Raw genomic sequence first — 20,374 nt, forward strand, 5'->3', positions numbered from 1 at the left:
TTTTATATTAAACCACCGGAGCTTCCTATCCCATTGGCAGTCATCCTCCTCCTGCAGGGAGAACGCCTTGGGTAGGACCTCCCATGAGCACAGGAAGGACTCGCCTGTTAGTGTGAGAGCAAACTGAGTGTCCTGCTCAGCAAGTGGACAGAAAGGAAGCATCTGTTTATCTCCTAGAAACTGCCCTTGGCTTGTTGTCTGTAAAGTGGAGGAGGCAGGAGGCTGTCAGCCCACAGTGCTCGCCTCCTGGGGCTTCTCCTCAGGATGGTCCAGCATCCGCAGTCTCTCCTCCAGTCTCCGCTTCCATCCTTCTCTGAGCCTGAGGGGAGAAACAGTACACTGGGCTTAGTGCATTGGCCTCCACGCCTGCTGGTCCCACGAAGGTTTTTTTTTTTCCTTGTAAAAGAACATTATTAAGAGAAACATGACTTTTACAAATTAGTAAAGAGAAAAGTAAATAGACAAATGAGCAAAGCCTCTGAATATATAATTTTCCCCCAAGTTTATTCCTTCCTGTGTGGATTCAATGTAATCTCAACCAACGTCCCATCTTTCGTCGATAAGAATAAGTGGATACTAAATTTTGTATGGAAAGGCTAAAGAAATAGATTAGCGAAAACAATTTTGAAGTAAAAGAAAGTTGGAGGACTCACACTGCATGATTTTGAGACTTAATATAAGGCTACCACCATCAAGACAGTGTGGCATTGGTGAAGATCTATTGCAAATAGATCGATGGATTAAAATAGAGAGCCCAGAAATGAATATACACAAATATGGCCAGTTACTTTTGACAAGGGGCAAAGACAACTCATTGGAGGAAGGCATATATATATATATATTAACAAATGGGGCTAGGACATCATACATCCATATTCAATAGAAAGTATGGACTTTGACCCATATTTCACATCTTATATAAAATTAATTATTGATCTAATGTAACTGTAAGACAAAGACTTTTTAGAAAAACACCCACAAAAGGATTTCTTTATTATATTCCTTGGGACCAGAAAGAATTTTTAGATACAACACAAAAGGCATGAGTCATTAAAAAAAAGGAAGATTTGGATTTAAATTTTCTCTGTGAAAGATACTGTAAAGAAAATAAAAGACAAGCCACAAATAGAGAGAAGATATTTAAAAATCACATATTCATGGACTTGGTTCCAGAATATATAAAATTCCAAACTCAGTGAGATGAAAATAAATAACTAAACATATAACTGGTAAAAAATTTGAACAGACATTTTACCAAACAAGTTGTGTGGATGACAAACAAGCCTATAAAAGATGCTCAACATAATTAGAAACATGCATATTAAAACCATAAGGAGATACCACCCACCTCATAGAATGATCAAAGCAAACAAACAAATAAACAAACAACAAACCCACCAGGAAAATACACAAAAAAGAAAAATATGAAAACAGAACAAAACAAAAACTCATGCCCTAGCATGTTTAGCACAGTGGTTAGAGCATTGGCCCTTGGAATGAAGGATCATGAGATTGATTCCACTCAAGGGCATGTACCCTGGTTGGGGTGCGTGTGGGAGGCAATCAATTGATGTGTCTCTCTCACATTGATGTTTCTCTCCCTCTGTCTCACACCCTCTCTTCTATTCTCTCTAAAAATCAATGGAAAAATATCCCTGGGTAAGGATTAACAACAAAACAAAAAATTCTCATAATGAAAGCCAAAACAGGTGTTGTCAGGACCCAACGAAGGTCAGGGGTTGCCACTATGATGAGGGCAAAAAAAAACCCACCCCCAAGCAGTGCAGCTGTACTGCCTATGGAAGCTGCAGAGATTCAAGACTGGAAGACCACAGAGGTAAAAAATCTTCCAATCCAGCGCCACCTGTTGGAAAATAGTAGAAAGACCTCTTCAGAGATAAATGTGTAAGCAAAGGACAAGTACCGTGAAGAACCACAGTAACGGAAATGACAAAAAAGGAAATAAAAAATCCCCAGAAAGAAAACTCTGAATCGCATGGAAACATGTGGTATAAATGACAGAGATTTCTGGATTGCAGTTCTGAAAATACTCAACAAGATGAGAGAAAATACCAACAGGGAATTCAGTGCACTCAGAAAACAAATCAATAAACAAAAAGGGTGTTTTACCAAAGAGATTAGAATTTTCAAAAAGAACTGATCAGAAATTCTGAAAATTAAGAGTGCAATTAAGGAGATGGAGAGTAAACTATTGAGTATAGAAAACAGAACCAACAAAATGGAGGAAATAATTAGTGATATCCAAGCTATGAAGCAAGAAATGATGCAGAGGGAAGAAGAGAGAGACCTGATCATACAGAAAAATTAAAGAGCTCTACAGGAGCTATCTGGCTCCAACAGAAAAGGCAATATTAGAATTATAGGCATTGTGGAGGAGGAAGAGAGGGAGCATGGAATGGAGAGTCTATTAAAACAAATAGTGAGTGAGAACTTCCCAAAACTATAGAAAGACTGGATCCTTGAATCCAAGAAGTAATCAGAACACCTAGTTATATCAATCCAAAGAGGCCCTCTCCAAGGCATTTGGTATTACAGCTGTCAAAATTAATGACAAAGAAAAAATTATCAAGGCAGCCATGGAAAAGAAGGAAGTTGACCTACAAAGGAAAACACATCAGAAGTTCATCCAACTTCTCAGCAGAAACTCTACATGCTAGATGAAAGTGGAACCAAATATCCAAACATCTGAAAGAGAGAAATTACCAGCCACAAATAATATATCTAGCAAAATTATCCTTTAAATATGAAGGAGAAATAAAGATGTTTCCAGACATACAGAAGCTGAGGGATTTTATCACCAGAAAAGCTCAATTGCAGGAAATATTTAAGGAGTTATTCTACTTGAAACAAAGACCATAAAGTCACAACACTATAAGTAAGATCACAAAAAAACTTACAACATAAACAGGGAGAATTTGTGACAACAAAAATATATAAGAGGAGGGGGGGAAAGGTCTGAAATGGCTAAGAAAGATGAAGATCAGATGCACTAAAAACTGAAAATAAAAAAACAAATTACGGTGTATATACAACTCAATTTTTTATAAATCTAACTAGAGGCCCCGTGGATGACATTTGTGCACTTGGGGGGTGGGGGCTCTCAGCCTGTCCTGCGCCCTTTAGCAGTCTGGGATCCCTTGGGGGATGTCCGACTGATAGTGGGGAGTGGGCTTAAGCCACAGTTGGACATCCCCTGGAGGCAGGAGAGGCTCCTGCCACTGCCGCTGCACTAGCCAGCTGACAGCCCGGCTGTGGCTGAGGGGCGCACCCCCTGTGGAAGAGCACTGACCACTAGGGGGAGCTCCTGCATTGAGCGTCTGCCCCCTGGTGGTCAGTGCACAGCATAGTGACTGGTTGTTCCACCATTTGGTTGTTTTGCATATTACCCTTTTATTATATAGGACTAAAGGCCTGGTGCACAAAAATTTGTGCACTCTGTGGATCCCTCAGCCCGGCCTGTGCCCTCTTGCAATCTGGGGCCCCTCGGGGGCTCCTTCCCCTTGCTGCTGGCACCAGTTTTCCTCCAGCGCCCGGAACCCAGGCCTTCGCTCTTTGCTGGTAGGGACCCGGGCCCCGGGGGCATGGCGGAGGCTGGCGCGGCGGGCGAGGGGCTTAGCTCCTCGCCCACTGCGTGAGGGCCCCGGGAGCGTGGCGGAGTGTCCGCATCAGGGGACTCTCCAACCCCACCAGCCACCCTGGTCTCTGACCAGCATTTGGTCTGAGAGAGTCTCTGACACCGGCACCACTCGTGTGCTCCACCAGGGGGCAGTGTGCTCCCCATGACCCTGAACTCTCAGAGCAGGGATTCCCATTTTGCCCATCCCTGGCCCCAGGAGAGCCAGGACACCAAACCAGAGAATTAACTTCTCACCCAGATTCACTCGCCACATGCGGGCCCTGGGGGCATGGCAGGGGCCGGCGTGGCGGGATTCTCTCTTTGCTCTTCGCTTGCCACTCCGGCCTTTGCTCGCTGCTCCTGCCCTGGGCCTGCCTGCTTCGCTCCATCGCTTGGCACCTACGTAAGCAAATTAACCGCCATCTTTCTTGGCGGTTAATTTGCATATCGCCCTGATTAGCCAATGGGAAGCGTAGCAAAGGTACGGTCAATTACCTTTTTTGTCTTTTATTAGATAAGATGGTAACCACACACAGAAATCCCAACGAGGACATATAACTTAAAAAAAGAGGAAACAGAGCAAAGATATATGGAATATGATCAAACAAAAACAACAGAAACATAAAGGAAAAGGACCAATGAAGGCCCAGAACTACCAGAAAACAAAAGCTAAAATGGCTATAGGAAATCCTCATACATTAATAATTAGCCTAAATGGAAATGGTCTGAATTCACCATTAAAAAGGCACAGAGTAGAGAGTGGAAAAAAAACAAAACCCAACCGTGTGCTGCCTATAAGAGACACATCTACGCTGCAAAGTCAAAGGTAGATTCAAAGCAAAAGGATGGGAAATGACTCTCCAAGCAAACAGCATCCACAGAAAAGCAAGTGTAGCCATCTTTACAATTGACAAAATGGATTTTAAGAAACAAAGATAACATGTGACAAAGATGGATACTTTATAATGATAAAGGGAACACTACATCAATAAGCCATAACATTTCTCAATATATATGCACCCAACCAGGGAGCACCGAAATATATAAAGAACTATTCACAGAACTAAAGGGAGAAACAGATCAAAACACAATGATAATTGGGAACCTTAATACTCCATTGACAGCTCTAGACAGATCAACCAAACAGAAAATCAATAAAGAGATATTGACCTTAAATGAAACACTAGACCAGAGGTTCTCACCCTGTGGGTCGCAACCCCTTTAGGGGTCGAACGACCCTTTCACAGGGGTCGTCTAAGACCATTGGAAAACACATATATAATTACATATTGTTTTTGTGATTAATCACTATGTTTTAATTATGTTCAATTTGTAACAATGAAATTGGGGGTCACCACAACATGAGGAACTGTATTAAAGGGTCGCGGCATTAGAAAGGCTAAGAACCACTGCACTAGACCAAAAGGACATAATTGACATTTACAGAACCTTGCATCCCATAAAATCAGATTATGCATTCTCTTCCCGTGCACATGGGATAGTCTCAAGGAGAGACCATATGTTGGTCACGAAATTAGCATCAACAAATTCAAGAAGATTGAAATTATACCAACCACAGTCTCTGACCATAATGCCTTGAAATTAGAAATCAACTGTAAAAAGAACATAAAGAAATCCACAAATACGTGAAGATTAAATTACATACTACTGAAAAAATGGCAGGATCAAAGACGAAATGAAAGGCGAGATCCAAAGATATATAGAGCCAAATGAGAATGACAATATAAGATATTAAAACCTCTGGGATGCAGTGACAGCAGTAATAAGAGGGAAGTTTATATCATTACAGGCCTATCTCAAGAAACAAGAAAAATCCCAAGTAAATAATCTAACATCACATCATAAGGTACTAGAAAGAGAACAAAAGCAACCCCAAGTCAGTCTTAGCTATTGTAAGTAACATTGCTATGAGCATAGGGGTGCATACATTCTTTCTGATTGGTATTTTGTGGTTTTAGGATATATTCCCAGAAGTGGGATGTCTGGATCAAACAGAAGTTCCATTTTTAATTTTTTGAGGAAACTCCATTCTGTTTTCCACAGTGGCTGCCCCAGTCTGCATTCCCACCAGTAGTGAACTAGTGTTCCCTTTTCTCCACATCCTCACCAGCACTTGTTGTTTGTAGATTTTTTTTATGATAGTTATTCTGACAGATGTGAAATAATATCTCATTGTGGTTTTAATTTGCATTTCTTTGATGATTAGTGACATCGAGCATTTTTCATGTTGCTTGGCCATTTGTAGGTCCTCTTTGGGGAAATGTCTACTCAAGTCTTTTGTCCATTTTTTAATTGGATTGTTTGTCTTCCTTTTGTTGAGTTGTATAAGTACTTTATATATTTTGGATATTAACCCCTTATCAGATGTATCATTGGCAAATATGTTCTCCCATACAGTGGGTTCCCTTTCCATTTTGATGCTGGTTTCTTTTGCTGTGCAGAAGCTTTTTATTTTGATGTAGCCCCATTTATTTATTTTCTCCACAGTCTCCTTTGCCCTATAAGATGTATCTGTAAACATATTGTTATGTGAGATATCTGAGATTTTACTGCCTATGTTCTTCTTTAACATTTTATGGTTTCATGCCTTACAGTTAAGTTTTTTATCAATTTTGAGTTTATTCTTGTGTATGGTGTAATCTGGTGGTCTCCTTTCATTTTTTTTGCCTGTGTCTGTGCAGTTTTCCCAACACCATTTGTTAAAGATGCTGTCTTTACTCCATGGTATGTTCTTGCCTCCTTTGTCAAATATTAATTGACATAATGGTGTGGGCCAATTTCTGGGTCTCTGTTCTGATCCATTGGTCTATATGCTTGTTTTGTAACAGTACCTGGATGTCTTGTTTATAATGCCTCTATAGTATAGCTAGATATCCTGTATTGTGATCCCTTATACTTTGTTCTTCTTTCTCAAGATTGCTGCAGCTGTTTGGGATCTTTTATGGTTCCATATAAATTTTTGTAGTATTTGTTCCAACTCTGTGAAGTATGCCACTAGTATTTTAATACAGATGGTGTTCAATCTATAGATTGCTTTGTGTAGATAGATATTTTAATGGTGTTAATTCTTCTAATTAATAAACATGGTATATGCTTCCATTTGTTTGTATCTTCCTCTATTTCTTTTTTCAATGTCCTATAGTTTTCCAAGAATAGGTAGGTCTTTCACCCCCTTGGTTAAGTTTATTCCTAGCTATCTTAACATCTTATTTTTTTGTTGTTGTTGCAATGGTAATTGGGATACTTTTTTAGTTTCTCTTTCTGAGAATTCATTATTGTTCTGTAAAAATGCCATTGATTTCTGGATGTTGATTTTGTATCCTGCTATTTTGCTGAATGCATCTTTAAGTCTAGTAGTTTCTGGTGTGAGGGAATCACTCAGAACAGGAAACCCCAGAGCCCTCAGCCCTGGCTTATGCTTACGCAGCTTCAGTCCACTCTGCCCTCCCTCTGCTATAGCCCAAGGTAAGTGGCTGCACATGACATTTGTGTGTGGGCCCTTTAAGAGGGTGGCTACATTTCCAGTTGACTCTCCCTGGCAGACAACAGCCCTAGTGCTTTTCACAGCCAGATGTTATGTGAGTACCTTTCTCAGTTCTGGTGCTCTGTGTTGGGGGCCCAGCTTGGGGATTAGACCCCAGAGTTCTCAGCAGAAAACCCCACAGATGAGCTATCTCTCCAGGACTTCAGCTGCTGTCTGTGGGAGCCCCTTCAGCCTTTTCCTACCTCCGCCCTTCTACCAGTCTCTCTATGGTCTCACCAGCTAGTCTTCAGTTGATTATTTAGGGTGGTTGTTTTTATAATTTTAGTTGTATTTCCAGTTTGGTCCTGGGAGCGTGTTTGTGTAGCATCCATTTACTCCACTGCCATTTTAAATCAAAGTTCACATTTTAAAGATTTATTATTTTTCCAGTAGGAAGAAGAGCAAACTAACCCAAATTTGAGGGGTCATTTCTGTGGCACATGGGAGCCTGGAGAATTAATGCATTTGTTTTATGCACCATTTGCATTTGGTGGCCTTTTCTATATATTTTTTTCTCTAATTACAAAATGACAAGGTATTGTTATAGAAACCTGGGAGGAAATAGAGCACACACACAAACTCTGCCATCCTAACTGTCAAATATTACCACTCTGAATATCTGAGTGTATTTTCTTCTATCCTTTTTCCTATACATACAAGTAGACTTTGAATGTGTACACATACACAAATATTTTGACCAAATCAGATCATATTGCAAGTTTTGCTGTTAATACTGCACCCAGGGCTTCTGGAAGGGAAGCTGCAGTACAGGGTTCTTACTGGCATCTGGTTCCATGAGCCTGTGGACCAGGACTGAATGGAGGAAGATGGCCGGGACCCCACCACTGACTCTTCTTGCTCCCCTGGAATCTCCAGGACTGGATACTCTCACATGTGGGCTCCAGCATGCAGAAGAGCTTGGTTTTCACATTACACGGGAATGAAGCTGGATTGGTAGCAGAGCTCATGTCTGGGTGTGGAGACAGGCTACTTCCCCTCAGGGGCTAAGAAAGCTTTTTATAAGTGCATATTGACTCAGCACATGTGAATTACACTTGTTTTCAGCTCGGCATGCTCACAAACATGGAGGCACGGTGCCTTGCTGACTAGCAGAGGCCCAGCTGCCACTCCTCTGGCGAGTGGACATCTCGGCAAACAGACCACATGGCTGGGCTGCTCCTATTTTAGGGACAGAAAACATAGACACTCCCTGAAAAACTGAGCTGATTTGCATGCTTTAAGGCTCTGCACATGTGCGGACAGGTGCTGCTCCTTGTCCTCAGAGCAATGTTGACACATGTGACACATGTCTTCTCACATAAGTACATGTTCCCCTCTGAGCGAACTCCTTTAGCTAGAACACAAGTTCATTTGCCAATGAGGAAAAGACCACACCAGCCTTCCCGCACAGATCTTAACATGTATAACCCCAGACATGGGATCTTCCACATTCACACTTACCTGTTGACACAATTCTGAAATTTAGCATAATCTCATGTGCTGGGGATGGTAACAGGAAAGATATTTTGTAGTTCATCCAGATATAAACAACAGAACCTCATTGTTATTTATATAAATACTAGAGGCCCAGAGCACAAAATTCATGCATGGGTATAGTCCCCAGGCCTGGACTGCGATCCAGGCATCTTCCCCAGCTGCCCGCAGCTGGCCGGGCCCTGCACCCCACTGCCCTATTAGCCATTGAGCGATTGGAGCCTGCCTGCCAGGGAGAGAAATGAGAGGTCGGCTGTTCTTGCTCGATCGCCAGCCTTGCCCCTGCCATGGGTCACCTTTTGTGTGGGGGGCAATCAGCGGGGTCCTTGGCCTGGCGCCGCCCGCATCCTCTGCTACCCACCCCCGGTTTCCCATTCGCCATTGGGTGATGGGAGCCTGCCGGCTGGGGAAAAAAACTGAGAGATGGTCAGTGAGCCTCATAGTGACTGGTCGAGTGGTCGTTCTGGTTGTTCCACCATTAGGGTCAATATTCATATTACCCTTTTATTATATAAGATGCTCATTTTATCTACAAGTCATTGGTTCTCAGTGGGGTGACTTTGCCTTCCAGGGCACAATTGTTAATGTCAGGAGATATTTAACAGGAATTATCTGGTCCTAACTGTCAAATGTGCTGAGGTTGAGAAACGCTGGTATAGATTGTGGTAAGACTGAGTGGGTAGAGGAGTTAAACGTGTCTTTAATTTTCTATACTTTATGATATTCCGACATCTTGAAAAGCTTGCTGGCCACAGAAAGACTGCCTGTCTCAGGACTTGCCCTCTCTTAGAGAGAGCAAAAAGCTTGGCTGCTAAGCATCTAGATCAATCCTGCTCCTGTGACCCCAACTACTTGCTTATCTAATTGTCCCACTTGAAACCATATTTCCTCTGTCCCAAGTCATCCCACGGCAAGGAACCAGGCAGCTAGGAACCACATCTATAGACTAAATAAATCCACTGGAATTATTCAGCTAACAGTCCTAACCTGATTACCTGCCCTTCCTCGCCTTTCCCATGGAGACCCCAGGAAAGGCTCTGGCTTAGACTTCCCCTTGGGTTCTGTCTTCTGCAACCTGATGAGAAGCTGGTGCTTCTGCTGTGGCTCTGCATGGCCCATGGTGGCCCCTCTCTGAGCCCTCATTCTTCCTTCTTCTAGGCTGCAGCGACTTTACCACACCACAGCCAGCACTCACATTCTCAGAACAATGGGTAATGAAATCATCCGGTCTCCCCATCTTCACATCTGGTCTATTTCTGGGGAACCCTACTTTCAAAAGTAGTAGAGACGCCCCCACATACTTCCTCAGGGCGCTCCTTCCCTGACGATCCTCCTCCTGCTCCCGGTAGTAAGTCTGTTTGCTAATTTCTTTTTCCCAGAAGCTTTTGAGCTCGTGACAAGTTTCACAGCAAAAGACTTCCCGACGGATGTATTGGTTGTTCATCCCCTAAAAACAAACAAAAACAAAATGACAAATCTCAGCCCCTCAAATAAAGCCACTCGAATGTGGAGTCATGAAAGATGGGTTTGAACCCAGACATTGCCTTGTATGCTTCTAGTGACTCTGAACAAATCACCCAGCCACTATGAGCCTGTTTCCATAACTGTAACTGTGGATAATACTTGGAAAATATTGCAAAAAAATTTAAAATGAGCAAAAATTAAAAAGGTGTTGAGTAACTGTTCCAGATTATCTGGTTATATATAGGCCGGGCACTTTCATTGTCCTTGAGCTAGTTCACAACTCTGTAAATTATAGAAAAAGTGTGGTAGCACAAGTCATTCTTGAACATAGAAATTCAAATAAATTTTGTCCAGTGGGATGTAATTGATATCCCTATGGATATCAACCAATTTTTCATAAACTTGTAAATTCATCTCAGTATTCTTATTGCCTATATGTGTGTGTGTGTGTGTGTGTGTGTGTGTGTGTGTTTAAATTCTCCTTTGAATATGTTGTAATATCTTTCTAGTTACCTCATTAATTAATTATTAAGCTTGGTACAATACTTGAAATGTTTATTTTCCATTTTAAGAGCGTCATGATTTTAACTTTGTTAAAAAAATTATCCTTTAACAGTTGCTTTACTGCTGCATGTGAAATGGATAATGTATGCAAATAGTAAATAGGCACTCGACAAATGTTATGCTCTTTCCATTCTCCCTCACAGAATAACAATAACCTCTATGGTTTATTGAGCACATAGTGTGAGATGGGCATTTTACACACGCGGGTGCATTTGATCTCACTACAACTCAGAGATGGGTGATGTCACACTCTTTGGTCTGATGAGAAAACTGAGAGAATTTGCCTGTCTTCTCATTACTGAACATGAAGGAATGGGAATTTGAACCTAGGTTTGTCTGTCTTCAAAGTAGATGCTCTCTCCTCCGTCAGTCCTCATCATGAGACATGGCCACTGGGAGCTGAGAAGGAAGACAGATGACTGTTACCATTATTGTGACTTCGGTCAAAACCTTTTCTGTGCTCTGAGTCCAAGTTTCCTTTTCCATGAAGTAGAGATTAAATGTGATCATACAGAGGACACTGCCCAACACACTGCCATTCACTCCCCAATGTTCATCTACCCACACAGAAGATGCTTGCTCTTGGGAACTCACAGTCTGAGTCCTGTCCCTCCCAGGGAATCACCACCGACATTATCATTGTCTGTAGTTTATGTATGATATGAAGTGCTTTGCTGCTTATTGACTCAGCCTATATTTAAGATTTATCTATCTCTGTTGCTGAGACTAAAAATTCTTCAATCTCAGGGACAAGATGTTTCCTTTCTTGTCCCAGGTCCAGTGTTGGGCTGTGTCCAGAGAAGCCTTTAGCAAAAGCTCTTGGTGGTGAGGTTCATCCTTACACCATTTAGGATGTACATTTGGGAACACCATGAAGAAGTTGTTATGTTACTACAGTTGTCAGTTGCTACTCCGCTAAAGACTGGACTCAATCCCATAGGTTATTGCTGTATAACTGCTTGTTTTGCTGGGAACTGCAGGAAACCTTAACTTCAGCATCTAAGATCATGCTGACTTGTAAGAACTGCTACAAGGGGAAATGCATTCTCTTTTAGATGGTTTGTAACAGCCTCTCCTCCTTTCCACAACCCCCCCCCCCCGCCTTTTTTTAACTTGTTTTGCATGTGTTGCAACATTTACTATGCTCATTGTGAGAAGTACGTTAGTAGCTGGGATCACCTGCTTTGTACTGTTAAGAGACAAAATTGATAGCAATTTTAGAAAAACCTCAAAATAAAGCAGGGAGCAGGGAATGAACGGTGTCCAGTGTTCCCTAGGGGTACTGACTGCTGCTCTCTGCACCTGCAGAGGGGCTCTGAGGAGAGCAACAAGGATCACTTCCCAAGTCGTCCCCTCAGTGGGACCAGGGAGAAGGGGAAGCGCTGTGATCTCCTTGAGACAGATCGTGGTGCTTTTCTAGTCACAGAAATAAGTCCTAAGGAACGTGCAGGCATGCACACCTATCAGGTACCTGAACCTCCTGAGTCACTTAAAGGTCTTTGAGATAAAACTTGTATTTTTTCCTGAGGAATTTTTCAAAATGAGGTGTCTCCATTCTGTTCTTAAGCAACTTTTTATAAACACACATTTATATTTTTGCAGTCATTTATCCAAATTTCAAATTGCTACTTTCATCCTATGGTGTATGCAGATGGGAGGGAAATAGACTTCCCAGGTGACCTCTCCTGAGATTCTCTACGAATATAGGATATTTTTTATTGAAACCCAGATAGCTGTGTTTTCCTTCACCTTCAATGGCACAAAACTCAGCAGCAGCAAGTTTAAGTAACTATAATGGCTAGGAGTTCACAGGAATGAGTCATTCTGGTTATCTTCATATTAAACACTTAGGAAAAGTAGCTGCTTCCCCCCCGCCACCCTTTAAAAATATCTATCAGGATCATTCAGTTTACTCCCCCCCCCCCCAATTTTGATATAAACATGGGTACAGAGAAATATTTCTCTTTTTTAAGATAGACAATAGGGTAAAAGGCATTGGTATTGGCAATGATACTCAGTCCCTGGGTGACAACAAGGAGTGACATGCTTTAGGGATGAAGCAAGGCTGCCTCACTAGTGGCCAGATAAACCCTGTGACAGGCCCTCACCTACTGGTGGGTGGACTGGGGGTCTGTGATCTCTGGCTTATTGTTATGCTCTTCATTGAGCACATGTTGGATGCCTTCAGTCCTCAAAGTGCTTTCCAGTCCTCATTCATTTCTCACAAGCCCACTCTTGTCCACGTTTTCAGAGGAGGCGCAAAAAGGCAGGCCGCTGCCTAAGGTCACCCCATTGAAGGGGATGGAGGTGGGATTCAAACTCTGCCCAACTCCCAAACCTGTGCTCACCACCGGCACACGACTTGGCAATCAGCTACAGAGATGGCACTCGTGGAAAGAGCTGGGTGGCTCTAGAAGCATACCTCCTGCTTCAGTTGTTCTGAGCCATGTGAAGATCATTAATCCCTTATCAAGGCTGAACTAGATGAACTATTTTCAAGATTAGTCCGTGCTATTACAGTAACACAGACTTCCTTTTCTCTCTTCAATACCTTTTGTCAGAGGAGCACACCACAGCAGTTTTATGTGTTTCATGATAAGGACGTACACACAAACACACACAGACACACACAGACACAATGCTCATGGACAGGGACTCTTCCTACACCCGCACTTGTGAAATGTACCCTCGCCCTCCTCACAAACGCTCCTTCCATCACCCGGCAATTCTGCCTCTACAGGTGCCAACGATGTGGCTGCCACTTCATTTCCTCTCAGGCGGACCTTGTCCTGGGGATGAAAACACTGAAGGGCTGATGCTCCTGGGTCCAGAAGCAAGATGAGGACGGCCTTTGGTGGGACTTGCTAGGTGTCTCCTTCCATCCCACCTTTGGGCCCCACTGGACAGAGATTAAAATGAGATTCCTTTCTTCCCCTTCTCTCCTTCACAGATGGAAGTGGGAGCATGTGTGAGAGTGCTTCTCCTCAGGTCAGCACCTTTGTAGAAAGTATTTTCTTTTTAACCTCTCCTCACAGTTCAGTCAAGCTCTTTGAATTTAAGTCGTGAGTCCCTGTCCACAGTTTCCCCTCCAATTAATATCCTTCAAAGCCTTTCAGACGTTGCCGACAATTTGACATTTGGGTCTTAAGAAAAGGCCCAAGTGAAAAACAAGGACAATCGGGACAGTAAGAGTGACCTTGAGAAACATATGTCCTTTCTTCAGCTTAACTTTCTCATATTGAAAAAATGGCTTTGCCCTAAATGGTTTGACTCAGTGGATAGAGCTTCGACCTGCCAACTGAAGTGTCCCAGGTTCAATTCTGGTCAAGGGCATGTACCTTGGTTATTGGGACATACCCAGTAGGGAGTGTGCAGGAGGCAGCTGATCAATGTTTCTCTCTCATCGATGTTTCTGACCATCTATCCCTCTCCCTTCCTCTCTGTAAAAAATCAATAAAAAATATTTTAAAAAATGGCTTTTTCTGTGAATTAAATTTAGATTAGCAGCCAAAGTGCTCAACATAGAATAAAATCTGGCCCATGGTAAATGCTCATCATCATCAGCAGCAGCAGCATCAATGCTCATAGCAAACTGCATTGAGTACAGTCTTAAATGCTATCTCACTTAATTCTCAACATATTGTGTTAGTTTCTATTATTCCCGTATTTCTGGGTGAGGAAGTGAATATGGGAAGTGAGTGACCATCCCTCAGTCTCAGAGCCAGGAATCTAGCCCAAACCTGCCGCCCTCACAGACCTGGGTCCGCTCACTCACTGGGTGCTGACGTGACACCTGAGTAACAGTGAGCAACACACCCCCCTCTGCAGCTGCCAATGAGACACTGAGAATTATCTCCATGATGACAGTAGCTCTGGGAAGTAAGTCTTGTCATTCCCCCCGTTACCAGACAAGAAGCAGGTTGAGAAGGTTTAAGTGCTTGTCAGTATCACAGAAGCAGTAAATGCGGGTGCTGAGCTCTGAACCTATGCTGTCTGGTTCCAAATTCCTGTCATGTCATCACCTCCCACACTTTGAACCACCTTCCTCACTCATTTGAGGGAACGTGTACCTGCCCCAGTAAAAGAGACTGTTAGTGTCTGTCATCAAAAGGGATCATCACCACAAAAGCCCTGCCAGGGCATTGCTTAGACCCACCCAGTCTAACCGGTGCTCTCAGTCCTGTGAGCTTGGTCTGGGGTCTTGGTCACTAGATCAGACAGCACTCTTGTAGAGGACAGGAGCGCTGGGCACCCAGCTGGGAATGAGGACCAGTAAGATCATAAATATCAATCTAGTTAGTTGATTGGCTCAAAAATTAAATTTCAAAATGCTGTGTAGGTCAATATTGAATCAATGTACAAATTGGCATATGGACCATAACAGGATTGTAACTACATTAAACTTCCTGAGTTGACAACTGTGCTCTGATTATGGAAGAGAATGACTGTGTTCTTAGGACATTCACAATGAAGTATTTTGAGATGAAGTCTCATGATGAGTCAACTTATTCTCAAATAGTTTATCAAACTATGTAGAAAGATAAAGCAAATCTTAAAGCAAAGCAGGTGGTTGTAGGTGTATTTGGGCTAACAGTATATGATAATTCTTTCCTCTCATAATCTGGGACCCATCGGGGGGTGTTGGAGAGCCAGTTTTGGCCCAATCCCGAAGGCCAGGCCTAGGGACCCCACTGGTAAACGAATTTGTGCACCAGGTCTCTAGTCTTCAAATTAAAATATAAAAAATAAAAATTAGCGTTCTCTCCATTCAAAAGAAAAATTGCCATTTGGCTTGCATCTCTCACATTTAACCCCCCGCCCCCATCCTCTTGTGCCATATACAAACCTCTGTAGATAAACCGTGGACAATTTTACCTTTTGACATTCTTTGTAGTGAGCATTTTTAATGCCAAAAGTAAGCAACCGCTTATGACACAGGTGGAGGCATTGCAAAAAGACAGAGGAACCACCTTGAAAGAGCTCCTGATAGCCAAAACTGGGAACAATCTGAGTAGCAAAATAAGTAACATGATATTAGTTACAACCTAAAGAATTAATCCAAACTAATATAAATGATTGAAATAAATAAATGAGGGAGGAGCAACTCTTATTTTCAAAACTATTCTGATGAATAAATGTAGAAGAAATGAAGGGATATAAAATCACCATGAGAATATCACAGTAATAATTGCTACAGACAGGATCCATTAATGAATAATAAAGTTAGTGGATGAAACTTTAAGGAAAAGCAGAGTATTTGCCCATATAGCCTCAAAATATCCCTCCAAAAATTGCTAATTATTGTGGTGATTTTTAAGATGACCACAAATTCCTTGATTGCTCACCCTCCACTTCCCCCCAGGTGGAGCTGAACTCCTTCTCCTTGCATCTGATGTGACTTGGTGACTGATGGGAAAATGGTAACTGCAGTGGAGAAACAAACAGCACCTCACCATGTGATCAAGGTTCACATCACTGGGAATAAGCAATGTTGATATCACATGGCACCTGCCACCATGTGACAGATGGGGATATTGCCTCTGTGTTATCCTTCCTTAACTCCAAAAACTTCAGTCTACTTGACTACAACCCATTAAACATGTCAAGTCACATGCCATGCTAGACATGTAAGTCAAACAAAGATTAAAATACTGTCACAGGCCCTAACTGGTTAGGCTCAGTGGATAGAGCGTCGGCCTGCAGACTGAAGGATCCCAGGTTCGATTCCGATCAAGGGCATGTTCCTTGGTTGCAGGCACATCCCCAGGAGGGGGTGTGCAGGAGGCAACTGATCGATGTTTCTCTCTCATCGCTGTTTCTAACTATCCTTCTCCCTTCTTCTCTGTAAAAAATCAATAAAATATATTAAAAAAAGAAAATATTGTCACAGATTGAAGAAGACTGAAGAGAAATGAACATATAGATTAGATATAGATAGATAAGATATAGATATAGATATAGATATAGATCCTGGACTGAATCCTAGAACACAAAAAAAGGACATTAGTGGAAAAACTGAAGGAACCTGAATAAAGTCTGTAGTTAATTTTATTGTATCAATGTTAATTTCTTACTTTTGATCAATATACTTGGTTATGTAAGATATTGACATTAGGAAAAATTGCAACTTTGTCTAAAGCTAAAATAATCTCTAAATAAAAAGTAAAGCAAGAGCATATATATCTTCCTGACACTCTTGACAGTTATGAATTTGGGCTTTGTGCCTCATTGAAGAATGTTTTCAGCAAACACAGAGATAATGAATAATGAGCTCAGCCTGTGTCATGGAAAGAGTCCTGGACTAGGAGATAGGAAAACTCTACTTTCCACATGAGCAAGTTATTTAAACTAAGTCTCTGTTTTCTCTTCTGTAAAATAGAACAATATTTCACAAGTTTAATGAGTTTTTAGTTGAAAAGATGCTATGGTAAATATTTAGCACCTGACACAGTGAATGTTTAATAGCATTATGGGTTGTCTAATTTACATCCATAATGTCAATTACCTACAAATTGAGGGCCACAGACTCAAAAGCTTATAGGGTCTAGGTGTGTTTAGAAGGCTCTGTGGGGAATTCTAGAAAACATGCCCATTGAAAGGAGGCACCGCCACTCAGCTACAGCTGATTGTTGCCAGTGGAGCAGATATTTGAGTTTTCCAAGAGAAGCTGGGAACCCTGATTTTTTAAAGTGTGTAATCTTATCTTTAAATTGTTGATAATGAATTTGAGAGATTTTAAAGCATTGTATGGACCATAAAGACATATTTGTTGGCCAGATTTGTCCTTTTTAGTCACCAGTTTCTGAGTCCTACGTGGACTAGAGGGGAAAATCTCTGAGGTCCCCATGCCTTAGATTCCTGGAGGAACACACGCTGTGCACATGTAGAGTTAAAATAAAACACCACAAAACAAAATCAATCAGAATTTTGCTTCTTCTATCTCCCAGGTCACTGCTAAGCACTGTAGGTTTATATTGGTAATATCCAGGCTGTTTCATTTGATTTCTAGTCACTAGTTGGGGCTGGAAGAGAACTGGGAGAGCATCCTGCCACGCACAGAGAAGCCCTGGGGCTGGATCTCCCAGCTCCATGAAACACAGACAGCCTCCAACCTAGCTGAGTCGGAACTAGGAGATGGGTGTTCATTTTCCTTGACCTCGACCACATGCTGTTGGCCCACAGCTGGATTCTAAATAACTGTGGGCCAAGGATATTGCGTAATATGATGCCTTTCACACACAGTGTCATAGACTTGCTTGTGAATGGACGAAACACCTATGATTTCCTCAGGTTGACACCGTTCATATAGTCATTCAAAATTGTCCAATGGGTTTTGAGTTAAAAGTGGTAATTTCTCTAGCAAATTTTATATTCTGTCCCCATTAAATACATATAAAAGTTAACTTGGCTGGCTAAAATAGACCATTTGGCAAAAATATTGTTTCATCACTGCCCACTACACCAGAAACATCCAGTCCAGTGGCTATTTGACATTCACTAATCAGTGTTATTTCTTTCTAAACAGAAAATGGGCTGTGTGTTTCTTTTAAAAGAGTGGGCACAAGCCAGAGTCTGATTGCTCAAAAATAATTGAGTTTCCAGAAATATTTTTTCTTTTAGGCCATCGAATATCTGGATGGCTCCTTATCATCTCTATTTCCCTGTTGAGTGAGAATTAGATTACGGTGGTGGATGTCCCACATTCCTATCGCATAGGGTGTGCTTTCTAAACAAGCTGGATTACTCTGGTCAATAGAGCGTAATTCCTTAGAAACCCACGTGGTGTGAGGGGCAGCACGGCTTCCCAGGGGAGTGACACAGCTGCACACATGCTGCTGGTGTTGAGGGGAATCAGACACTGGAGAGCCACAGAAATGAGACAGAGTCGCCCCCACTGTCCCCCTCCCCGAGGGCTGCAGGAGCTCTTTGGTTCACGTATGTGGAGATACACACAAGTGAAAATCACCCAATGGCTCTCTTCAGAAAATCCCCACAATGATTTGGTCCATGGGTTTCAAAGTTTCACACCATTAGCGATGATGCTCCTTTAAGGCTACATCAGGAAAAGATGTAAACGTAGTCCTTGGACACAGCAAAACACTTCAGTGAGTGCTGAAGGATAGAAACCTAGTAGTAGCAGTCCTTTACCTTCTTTCTTTTTGCAGCCACTACACTTCCCGAAGACACCCACTGCTAAGGGTGTCTCATTGATCTTTCCCTTGTAATGAAAGCATGTGTGTATATACAGAATGCGGTGAAATAAGTTTACAGTTGTTCATACTGAAAACAATCTGATATTCCTATATAATAAAAGAGAAACATGCAAATTAACTGTCCCTCTGCTACGCTCAAGCCATGACCACAAGCCACACCCACCAGGCAATGAGGGGTATGCAAATTAACCCAACAAAGATGGGGGGTAATTTGCATACACAGAGCAGAGTGGGAGAGCCAGCAGCTTGGGGGGGCGTGGCTCCCTTAGTTGCTCCCTAGGTCACTCCCTTGGGGAGATGTGGTTCCCTCGGTCACTGGATGAAGAGCAGAGCAGGAGAGCTGGAGGCTTGGGGGGATGTGACTCCCTCTATTGGGAAAACCCAGAGCATGGGGAGCACCAGGAATTCTGGGAATAGTAGTTTTGGTGGTAGCCCCAGGACTGGAAGTGGAAGCCCAGAGCATGGGGAGCAAGAGAAATGCTGGGAATAATAGTTCTGATGGCAGCTCCAGGACCGGAAGTGGAAGCTCAGAGCACAGGGAGCACCAGGAATGCTGGGAATCATAGTTCTGGTGGCAGACGGATCTCCTAGACAGTAGAGCAAAGTGAGCCTGGAGCAAGTTACTGTTGCGGTTGGGGATGGAGGGAAAGCAAAGGTGAGAGACATAAGTAAAATATGAATGTCTAGGAAAAATTAAAGGGAAGATATCCTAAAACTTCCAGGAAATCTCCACCAATGGAGCAAAGAAAAAAAAAGCCTCTATTATTCTGTGAGCAACAAACCAAACTGGGTTGAGGGTCTCAGACAATTCGCTCATATGATTGCAAAGACAGACAGAAACTCTCAGATTGGAGAGGGCTCCCCTGAGGGCTCCCAGGTTGGAGAGGATGCAGGTTGGGCTGAGGGACCCTCCCTCCACCCACCCACCCCCAGTGCACGAATCTTCATGCACCAGGTCCCTAGTTAATAAATAATAATACAAGAATAAACTCTGCTTTGTGTATGCACAACTGTAAACCCACTTTTGTCCCACCCTGTGAGTATATGATATTTTCTTTTCTGCAAGCAGGACCGTGCTATATGTACTGTTCTGCATTCTGATGTTTTCACTTAACAAAGTATCCCCTTCCAGCCCTAATGGGTTTCATAGCCTCCATGGTGCATGGCTATGCTGTAATTTATTCAACCAGTCTCACACTGATGGACATTTACATTCATTCCTGTTTGGGTCTACTACACAAAAACCCGAGTGAATCGTTCATTTTGTTCACATATATAAGCATATCTATAGCGAGACTCCTAGAAGTATAATTGCTGGTCAAAGGCCACATGTCTTTAAATATTGGGTGTATAATTGCGAATCGACCTCTGCAATTCCATGAGTGTTGGGACCCTCTGCTATGAGGAACTCCCCATCTCTGCTAGGGCAGCAGAGACCAGGCGGCCAGTACATGTGGC

General features: G+C 42.4%; 1 protein-coding gene across 1 annotated transcript; it reads right to left on the reverse strand.

The window, feature by feature from the left end:
* Nucleotides 1-225: 225 nt before the first annotated feature.
* LOC138998872 (protein FAM240B-like) lies at nucleotides 226-18,993 on the reverse strand. The gene is made up of 3 exons (XM_070400888.1): nucleotides 18,985-18,993; nucleotides 9,977-10,122; nucleotides 226-319 (listed from the first exon to the last, which is right to left on the reverse strand). Exons 2-3 carry the CDS (start codon nucleotides 10,117-10,119, stop codon nucleotides 226-228), a joined length of 237 nt encoding a protein of 78 aa, XP_070256989.1. The 5' UTR covers nucleotides 10,120-10,122; nucleotides 18,985-18,993.
* Nucleotides 18,994-20,374: the final 1,381 nt, after the last annotated feature.

This window comes from Myotis yumanensis, unplaced genomic scaffold (genome assembly GCF_028538775.1).
Source record: "Myotis yumanensis isolate MYYU_CA2020_CCGP unplaced genomic scaffold, mMyoYum1.0.hap1 SCAF_21, whole genome shotgun sequence".
NCBI classification, from domain to species: Eukaryota; Metazoa; Chordata; class Mammalia; order Chiroptera; family Vespertilionidae; genus Myotis; species Myotis yumanensis.